Below are 10292 nucleotides of genomic sequence, written 5' to 3'. Positions count from 1 at the left end.
AAATTTTTTATATACTAAAATTATATTAGTCTAATATTAATTTATATAATTTCTAATACAAAATGAAGAGAATGGTTATTCAGTAAAATTATAAAATTAATCTTTTTCTCTGAATTTGTTGTCCCCGTACCAAACAATGAAAAATATTTAAGATTTATTTCCATTCTACTCATACTAAACAAGAAAAATCATTATTATTTTTCTTCCCTTCCCCTTTCACTTTCTCTCCACTTTTGACTTTTCTTTTTCTTTCACCAACAAACCCATAATTACAAATACGGATCGTTATTTGAAAAATTATAAATACTCTTTGAAATTATAAATAATTCTGCAATAAATTGATATAAGGGTTGTTTACTAAGACATATATATATATATATAATAGTTTTTTTTAGAGGAAATATATATAAATAGTTATAATAGATAAAATAAGATATTTTCCTAAAGGAGTTCTAATAAATAAGGAAATAACCCTAAAAATTGCATGGTTAATTAATCAATCTTCACGCCCCCGCAACAATGGAGAAACCTCCGAACTCCCGCCACCAGATCGACGGCGAGATATGGTGGCCGGCACTGGTAGCTACCGTCGTGAAACTCCTCCTGATCCCAGCCTACCGCAGCACCGACTTCGAAGTGCACCGCAACTGGCTAGCCCTCACTCACTCGCTCCCACTCTCCCAATGGTATTCCGACACCACCAGCCAATGGACACTCGATTACCCCCCTTTCTTCGCTTACTTCGAGAAATTCCTCTCTTTCTTTGCTTCCAGAGTGGACCCGACTATGACCCACCTCCACCACGGCCTCAACTACGCCTCTGAACGTACGATCCTCTTCCAGCGTCTCTCGGTCACATTATCGGACTCCGTTTTGGTCTACTCTGCTTATAGATTGACTAGAAATAGAAATTTCAGCAGTTTTGAGAGATTCTTGATCTGGGCATTGGTTATTTGGTCGCCTGGGTTGTTTATTGTGGATCATTTGCATTTTCAGTACAATGGGTTTTTGTTGGGGATGCTTCTGCTGTCCATTTCATTTTTGGAAGAAGGAAAGGATTTGGTGGGAGGTTTCTTCTTCGCTGTTTTGCTTTGTTTTAAGCATCTATTTGCTGTGGCTGCGCCGGTTTATTTTGTTTATTTGTTTAGGCATTACTGTAGGGGTGGGTTGGTTAAGGGATTTGGGAGGTTGGTGCTGATAGGGAGTGTGGTTTTGGTGGTTTTTGCTGCGGCTTACGGCCCCTTTTTGTACTATGGGCAGGTAAACGTTTGTCCCATGTTTGTTAATTTTGATTGTTAGAATGTGTGAAAAATTGTTGCTTTTCTTCAAGTATTTTTTAAGTTTTAGGAAGATTCTTGAATGTTGTCTGAATTTCCTATTTACCTATGTGTTTGTGGTGATCTGATTTGTTGCTGCTTTTATTTGTTTCTATGTTGTGAATTTATGTTTAAATGTGATGTTGTATTGAAGTAGAGATTCAGAGCTGGAGATTGGGATGATTAATTGATGCAGGTAGTTCCACATGTTGTTTTCAAGAGCGTGGCATGTTCATGACATGCGTATCATTCTATCTTGTTCGTAAAATCATTTCCACTATCCCAGATGGAATGTAATTAGCGGTTGTACTTACGTGGAACTAATTGTAAAGTTTGTACTCTCAAGTATGTTACAAACATGCATCTAAAGATTCGGCTATCTCTTCACTTGCTACCTTGCAGATGCAAGAAGTTTTCCGCCGCATGTTTCCTTTTGGGAGGGGACTCTGCCATGCTTACTGGGCTCCGAATTTCTGGGTATTCTACATAATGTTGGATAAATTTCTGGCCTTTTGGCTTGTGAAACTAGGGTTCAATATCCAAGCACCAAAAGCTTCATTCACTGGTGGTCTAGTGGGGGATTCCTCTCCTTTTGCTGTATTACCCACTGTAAGAATGTCCATTCTCTTATCATAAGTAACCATATTTTTTATTATTTCCATTTAGTTGCTTTTGTTGTGCCTGAACCATCAAGCAAGTCATTGTCAAGGAATATTACTATACCTGGCACTCTCTGAGTCCATCAATCTTGCAACAAGAATGATCTCTGGAAACTCGGACCACTTGCAGGATTATTTTTGCTTCAAGTTTTTTTGTCATGTTTATATTCTTTATCAAAAGGTTCTGGAGTGTACTCGAAGTATAATATCTTTGTTGTAACATTGTGATTAGGTGATATTTTTGAGTTTTTGTATGAGTTAGTAAAGAGTGATATTCGATTCAGTTATTAATATATTGCAGGATAGTTATGTGAAATGCCGAGAGTAAGTTTTTGATTCATGAAATAATATAATGCAGATCACACCTCTGATTACATTCATCACCGTCCTCTTGGCAATATCTCCCTGTCTTGTAAAGGCTTGGAGGAATCCCCAACCAAGGATGGTTTCTAAATGGGTATCCTATGCTTATACATGTGGCTTTTTATTTGGGTGGCATGTTCATGAAAAGGCATCACTTCACTTCGTGATTCCCCTTGCCTCTACAGCCTTGACAAGCATGGAGGACGCTAAGCATTACTTCTTTTTGTCCATAGGTAGGGGAACTCTTTAATCTGTCTTAGGCATATAATTAATTTTCATCTTTATAGTGTACTGTGAAGGTATGGATTTAAATTAGTATTATTTTCTTTAAGGGTTGAACTCTATTCCAATTTTATGATATGAATGGTAGCCTGATCTACATTGATTAGGCAAATCTGTTATCCTCTCAAATAGCATACTGATTTTGAATTTACATTTAAAATATTTACAATTTCAAGTTCAGCCGTGCTGATGCATGAATTATAAGTCACCTATTTCTTCAAACTACCTTGTGACTCTCTAAAATGATAATTCTAGAACTGTATTGTGTATGGAAGATATTGATTGCTGAGGTGTTGGGAACTTGATCTGTGTACATTAAGGTGTTGGGAACTTGATCCTAGTTGGAGATCTTATATAATAATTTCAGGAATTTTGAAATTTTGAGACTTTGACGTCTTGCCCTCTGATGACTGTTGTAAGTGAGTATGCACTCAATAATTCTCATGGGAGCATGATTAGCCAAGTTAGCCACACAAGCTAGCAATGACTATAAGCCAGGCGTGTGTGTGTTTATGTGTGGATCTGTCTGTATATAAAGTGTCAGTAAGCTGGGCAAAACCATTTTTAAGCCTGTTTCAAGTAGTTGTTGCATCCTTTTTGTCACTCAATGATCATATGCCCACTTTGTTTGGTTCTGGATGGAGCCCTTCAAAATTGATTTTCGTCCACCAAAATATACTGGTATTTTTTTCTTACGGTTTTCTGTCTTGTTCAGAGTTTATTCAGATATTCATCCAAGCAATAACTAATGTTCCACCTCCAATTCCGACATCCAGCTACGTCTAACTAATAAGCTTTCTTTTAACATCTTTATTTAACATTTCACAATTATTTCTGCAACACTAGCAGTGTTGTGGCTCACTGGTTTTAGAGAATTGTAGTTGTAATTTTCTTTTTTAGCATTTTCATACAAGAGTGAGATTATTTCATGTGCATGTTGTTACTTCATGCAGATATTATTTTATAATGGTGGTATTTTATGTCGATCTAAACACTGTTGCGAGCTAACATGGATCTCTTGTATATTCTGCAGTTTCTTTCTACTCGCTTTTCCCTCTTCTGTTTGAAGCCCAAGAATATCCAATTAAAGTTGTACTTCTGCTTCTACACACTATACTGATGTTCTTTGGGTTCTCCTCACGTTTTCCTGCAAGAAGTGCTACAACAGCAGGTGCTGTCGTGAAGGGAAGAGATAAGACATCAGAAACTCCTGCTTTCCACATTGGGTGGTTCGGCAAGTCCTGCCTATTTGGCTTATTGTTTGTCGAGATATGGGGACAGTTTGTGCATCGCATGGTTCTTGGCGATCGGCTTCCATTCTTACCACTTATGATGATTTCTATATACTGTGCTCTAGGAATGATATACTCGTGGATTTGGCAACTAAGACATATCATTTTGATACATTGATTCTTCAGACTTATAGCTGGGATCATCTAAAAAACTCAATTGACAAAGTGAGTAGATTTTCTTTTCCATTGTATTCGTGTACTTACTTTGATCTTACATGTAATTTGAGGGACTGCCGAACATAGAGAACATTTTTCCTCTTTTATGACAATCAAAAGTGAAACTTCTGTATGTCCATTTCTAGACTTCTCTTATTGTAAATCTAATTACAATCTAGATCTCTAGGGGTGTAAACAAGCTCGTCGAGCTCAACAAAATCCTGGCTCGAGCTGGACGAGCACAAAACATTTAGCTCGAGCTTTATTTATAAGTAAAATAAAAATTATTTTAGAATATTTATATATTCTATTAAATTGACAAGCTCAAATTATTTTTAACAAAAATATGTTCCTAACTTTCTTCAATTATTAGATAATTTGAAAAAAAAATCAATATTTAGTATAAAATATAAAATGTATAGTAATAATAATGAACTAACTAGTTTGTTGATTAAGTTTATTTTTGTGTAGAGATTAAACATACAAACAAAAATACCATATTTTATCATTAGCTAAATATAAAATATGTGATATTATTTAATAATTATATTATATAGTCAATTTTGAAAATAAAGTTAATATAATATTGAGTATGGAGTTAAATATATAAAAAAATTGAAAAGCTCGTGAACTTATGAACAAAAGAGTTTGAGCTCGAACTCGAGTTGACTCAAGTCGACCTCCAAATTGAACTGACTCGACTCGTCTGCCGTCCCTATTACAATCAGACTACCTACCTGATGTTGCGAATGGCTATTGAAAAATTCCAACGTTCATAATGATTATGACTTTTTTCCCTTTCTTAACCATTTAATAAGTTAAATGTCTGAATTCAAATTCAAGTCCACAACACATACTATTGGTACTTTTCATCTCTTCTTGGTATTTATTTTATTGAATCTTTTATTATTACTAGTGTGTGGCACATTTTTTAGTAACTTCTTCTAATAACCGTAAGTATGAAACGACGGTAAGTTGATTTAAAAAGTACTAACTTGTGAGAAAAATTCAATTTTGAGTCTGTTGTTGTATTTGTAACAGTATATCGATACTCACTTAAAATTAAGTGTCTCTACCTTGTGTCTAATGTCAAGAAAGGCGGAGATTCAAACTATACAATGGGGAGATTTAATGTCGGCAATGTTACTCGCTCTGGTAATTTATTGCTGCCTCCTCTTCAATTCTTGATAACAAATTCTTTATATTTATTTTAATAATTCTAAAATTATCAAATTTGAGCTATTTGCTTTTACATAATGATGAAATTTCAAAATTTTTTAATATGTAGTCATTTTAATTTTTTTTCCAAATACTCTCATCAAATTGAAGTCTATCAATCCAAGTAAAAGAAGCTCCACATGAGTTTCTTCTTCTTCTTCCTTTTTTTTGTTTTTTTTATGCACACACAAAATATAGTAACACATTCATCCAAATTTAAGCTCAACACCAAAAAAATCTTGAATTCGGACTATCTTAGCTTTTTTTCCCCGAAAACCCTCTATAAAACTTTTAGAAAAAGAAAACAAGAAAATTGGAGTTAGGAATAGGAATGGGGGAGAGCAGGGCCCAACAGCCATCACACGTTAACATGCCAACGACTTTCCAATCACACACTAATGCACTTTCCTTGTTCCAACATCAACATCCCCTTTTAATTTTCAACTCCCCAAGAAATCTTGAAATTTTCTGAGGAGGAAAAATGGGTTCGACCAGCAGTCATCTGGGTTCCTCGGAATCATCATCATCATCGTCGTCGTCAAGAAAGTTGTCTGGGCCTGGTGGGTCAACCCTCAGCCGCGCCAAGCGCAAGCTTTCCTCTCTATTTTGTGGTGTTTTTAGTACAAAGTCAACCTTTGAGGTATAATCTTGGGTTTCTGTTCTCATTTTCTTTTCTCTTATGGTTTTGGAGTGTGGATAAGCCCGTGTGATTCTTTTTTAGTGTTTTTCTGTGGATGTAGTGGTTTTGATTGTTGTGATCGTGGTTTTCTTGATTGACTGAAGTGTATTGCTGTGACGTTGATGGTCAGGTTTCAAATTTTGGGCTGCTTAGATGATTAAGAATTATTATTTCATGGTGAAAGAACCTGATAAGTGTATGAAATACCTTAATTCATATAAAGTATTATTACTTTCACTAATATTTCAGAGCATTGTGGTCATGAAAGATCTCTGGTTTGGCTGAGAACTCATTCATGGATCAAAGTTGTCATTGCACGAGATTTTTTGGGCAACCAGAAACTAGATGTTTCTAGCATTATTTTCAAGATTTTTTGATATAACATCATCTTGCTAGATTTTATCTTGATATATACTTAACAAAATTTGCTCGAATACTGACATTAATGCCTTTTTTTCCAGAAGCTGGAAGATTATCACGAGTATTCATCTATTAGCTGTGCAGAAGACTTAGCTCCAGTTGATAGTTCTCAAAGCTCCATAGTAGAATCTTCTTCAGTGTTCACCTCCGAAACCGGGGATACAGGATTCGTACACGACAATGGGAACTCATCTGAACGAAATAGCAGCACTAATGCGGAAGCTTTTCTTGAATCTGGTTCGTTAAATGTTCAAACAACCAGAGATCTTGGACCACTTCCACACCAGGTATATACTCATTGTGGTTGCATGGATTTATACTGGAACTATTAATCATGAAATCACGGGTGCTTCATATGACAGCCCACTCAAGAATCAGATTCTGGAAATGCAATCGATTGCATTGCTGCAGTTGTTGGTGCTCATGATGCAACGGCAGAAGGAACAACTTTCAGTTGTTCGGATCATGATCAGTCAGCCGGTCCAGCAAGGGTGCCTGCCATTTCAAGCTCTCGGTCAAATGATCTCGAACATAGCCAAGATGCAATTATGGGCTATAATGATTCTGATTTAAGGTCTCTTTCTATTGCTTCTGATTCTTTACCGAGATTCCGATTTCCTGGGGATGACGATGCTCACGTGACAACCACTTCTAGTTCAGGATTTCTTGTTTCTGATAGTGACCAGGATTTGAGAAGCGAAGATCTGCTTCATCTTGATATGGTGAGTATCTCTTCCAATTTCTTGTCAAGTAGCATTGCTGAAATAAATAGCCGGGAATCAAGAAGAAACAGTAGGAGACTCTTTTGGAATGCTTTATCGAGACGCAGCTTTACAAGGCATAGTGATTCTCCAACAATTGTTTTTGCCACTGGTCTTGCTGATGACCTGGGGTCCCATGACAGATGGCCTCTCGATTTCAGTGGCGATCTCCATTACAATGGAGCTGGTCATGATCACATAAATGAAAGGAGATGGTTATTGAGATCAGAGGTGAGATACGGAGTTGTTTACTTGTTCAAAACAAGTTAGATACTTATCTACTTACCCTTTTTTACCCTTTTACAAAAAAATACGAACTGTTGTTCTTAATGCTATTCGTGAAACACATTGCTGGACAGATAGTCCCTTTATGATGGTTTATGCAAGACTTTATGCTGAACCCTTTAACGAGATGAAGCAACCCAGGACAACTTCTTCCTTCTCCTTGTTTTGGTTCTTTATTTTTTATTTGGTAGAGGTGTTGTGTCTTCTCCGTAGGAGAATATGATGCTGCTGCCTGATTTCTTTGTCTTTTCCCTTTTTCTCTGGGGGGAGGGGGGGCACTGGTTCACACATCCACAGTTTAATGATTTTGTACAATCCAGCAGAAGTAGTTGCCAAAATAGAGAAATGTTTTATAATGCACGTAAATGGTTATTGTCTATAAGTCCCATCTAAATAGCCTATATGGAGATATCAATGTCAGTTCCTCCAAGTTTCTTTTTGGGTGTCAATTGGTTATGATTTAATATTTTGCTCTGAATGTGCGTGACTCTTGTATTCAATACTCTGACCATGTGGCTAAGCTTGCATCCAGTACATGTATGGCCACAACCATGAAGAACTTTTTCGGGATCATCAGCATGATATTATGCAATTTATCAATATATAAATATATGGTCCACATATCGATGTATAATAGGGCAAAACATTATGCATATGTTTCAGTCATGTGATTGGCTGCCTGAATCTCCATATCATGAGTAAATGTTCCTTGTTTTTTTATGGGCAAGATAATTTGGATGTTGGATACTAATGCCTCGACTTGCACTTTTGTTGTTAGAGAATTGTTACTGAACCTTTTTGTTTTTACATATAACTGCTGACATTCTGTCGGTTTCCGTTAGTTCTTGTTCTTTTTATTCACTGTCTACTATATGTGACCACTTCCTTGGACCAACATTTGTGCTTCTAGGTCTCAGAGAGACTTCTAGGTGGCCTTAACGAGGGAGACAGACAAACTACATTTTGTGCATCTGGACTCCATCTGGATGGTACATGTTCATGTGACTCCTTCTTTACAGCAGAAGAATCAAGAAGTCTTGCAAGCATTTCACGAATAATCATGCTTGCTGAGGCATTATTCGAGGTAGATCCTTGAGATCAGTAGATTCCCCCTTCATGTTCATATTTTTGTTTGTCCTAGATAAGTTGTTCTATTAGTTCAAATGCATAGCGCTTTGAAGAATCCTATGAAAACAAACCACCTTTGAAGTTTTACCAGTCTTGGTTGGAAATTCTTTTGCCCAAACTAGACCAATCAAATTGCAAGTTATTGCACTTGCTAAATTGTTGATCATTCTCCTTAGATTGTATGCATATATGCATATGACAAGTTGTAATGTACTGATCATGTGATTAACTTTGCTTCCACCAAACTTGGTCCGGGCTATTTCTAGTTTGTTAAGTAAGAAATGTTTGCTTTTACGGGCTCTGTCCAGAAAATATTAAGCACGTCTATCAACACTTTTCTTTATGTCCTTTCAAGCTATGCTTTCTTGGATTTATTTTCTTACACGCTTTCGTAGTAAGTTCACTTGATATCCATTCCTCAGGTTTTGGATGAAATTCACCATCAGTCTTTGTCGCTTTCGCTGTCCACTCTTTCGCTCCCTGCTCCTGAATCTGTTGTGGATGCATTTCCTCTCAAGTACCACAGAAAAATAAAAAATGCTGACAGTGATCCCAATGACGTTCAACAGTAAGTTGATCTTTCGGGAAAATTATAATACTACAAACATGGAGGTTCATGTAAATATTTCCTAAGCTTATTATTGCATTTCTTTTCAACGTAGAAGAAAACATGTCCCTTTGGTTGGTTTTAAGAGGAAAAATATGAGAAAAAGTTGCATAATAATTCATAAATCTGTTCGTTTTATTAGGTTATGTTCAATTACATTAAGAAGCTCCTTAATTTCATGTGTATTTAATTTTATCTGTTGATATATACAGGTGCTACATTTGTTTATCCGACTATGAAGAGGGCGACAAATTAAGAGTTCTACCGTGCAATCACGAATACCACGTGCCATGCATTGATAAGTGGCTCAAAGAAGTAAATAGGTATTCTTGGAGAAATTTACTCTCCACGAACATGTGTGTGTGTGTTTGTTTGTTTGTTTATCCCGTCTGATGATCATGATAGTTTCCTCACTTCTCCTTTTCACCAGGGTATGTCCACTTTGCCGACACAACGTTTGTGAAGGCCCTAGAGAATGTTCCGTCACAAACACACAATTGTCATCACAATAACTGTATATATCTAGATATATAGCAAGGTACATGCTGTGTTTGTACCTTCAAGAAGATGTAAGCATTGCTTATCTCTCTACGTTCCGTTGTTGCAAAGAATAATTACATTAATACCCCTGAAGTTTCGGTATACTACAAAAGATCCATCGATTTCAGAAAACTGCACTGACACCCTCTGCAGTCACAGATTAAGAGTTTCCGTGGGCGACCAGATGGTCAGAAGGGAACGTAAAACATGACTGCAAGGAGTGCAGTGTAATCTTCCGAAATCAAGGAAGCATTTTTTGCAATATATTCAAATTTCAGGGGTTTTACTGCAATTATTCCTGATACTCCACAAGATTGCGAGGTTAGCAGCAGTCCCATATGAACTTGTACTATGGATTGGCTGTGTGTATATGAACATCAATGCTTCTTGCAACCTTAATAAAAGTGAGTATTATTAGGAGAGATCTGGGCTTCATGTTTGTTTGTTTGTGCATGACTTAAGTTTTTTTTATTCTATTTGGGGTTTCATAAAATAGTGTAAAAGTTGACAATGTTGTTATGGAACATATGTGAAACAAACATGTTTTTGATCAAACCTTCTTGGAGTACTTTGAGGGCCCTTTGTC

General features: G+C 36.4%; 2 protein-coding genes across 2 annotated transcripts; both read left to right on the top strand.

The window, feature by feature from the left end:
• Positions 466-4207, top strand: LOC105173449 (probable dolichyl pyrophosphate Glc1Man9GlcNAc2 alpha-1,3-glucosyltransferase). Its single transcript, XM_011095186.2, has 4 exons — positions 466-1260; positions 1719-1925; positions 2334-2571; positions 3654-4207. Exons 1-4 carry the CDS (start codon positions 520-522, stop codon positions 4028-4030), a joined length of 1563 nt encoding a protein of 520 aa, XP_011093488.1. The 5' UTR covers positions 466-519; the 3' UTR covers positions 4031-4207.
• LOC105173448 (uncharacterized RING finger protein C4G3.12c-like) lies at positions 5608-10128 on the top strand. The gene is made up of 7 exons (XM_011095185.2): positions 5608-5926; positions 6427-6672; positions 6748-7377; positions 8342-8515; positions 8982-9127; positions 9379-9489; positions 9597-10128. The coding sequence occupies exons 1-7, from the start codon at positions 5768-5770 to the stop codon at positions 9676-9678; spliced, it is 1548 nt and encodes a 515-aa protein (XP_011093487.1). The 5' UTR covers positions 5608-5767; the 3' UTR covers positions 9679-10128.

This window comes from Sesamum indicum, linkage group LG11 (assembly GCF_000512975.1).
Source record: "Sesamum indicum cultivar Zhongzhi No. 13 linkage group LG11, S_indicum_v1.0, whole genome shotgun sequence".
Lineage (NCBI taxonomy): Eukaryota > Viridiplantae > Streptophyta > Magnoliopsida > Lamiales > Pedaliaceae > Sesamum > Sesamum indicum.
Note: the sequence above shows the minus strand (reverse complement) of the source record. Positions and strands in the feature narration are given on the sequence as shown.

Coding starts and splice junctions, on each gene's coding strand:
- LOC105173449 (XM_011095186.2), top strand. CDS start 520: ATGGAGAAACCTCCGAACTCCCGCCACCAGATCGACGGCGAGATATGG. Junction 1,926..2,333: donor CTTTTGCTGTATTACCCACT/GTAAGAATGTCC, acceptor AATATAATGCAG/ATCACACCTCTGATTACATT. Junction 2,572..3,653: donor TTACTTCTTTTTGTCCATAG/GTAGGGGAACTC, acceptor TATATTCTGCAG/TTTCTTTCTACTCGCTTTTC.
- LOC105173448 (XM_011095185.2), top strand. CDS start 5,768: ATGGGTTCGACCAGCAGTCATCTGGGTTCCTCGGAATCATCATCATCA. Junction 5,927..6,426: donor GTACAAAGTCAACCTTTGAG/GTATAATCTTGG, acceptor CTTTTTTTCCAG/AAGCTGGAAGATTATCACGA. Junction 6,673..6,747: donor TTGGACCACTTCCACACCAG/GTATATACTCAT, acceptor TTCATATGACAG/CCCACTCAAGAATCAGATTC.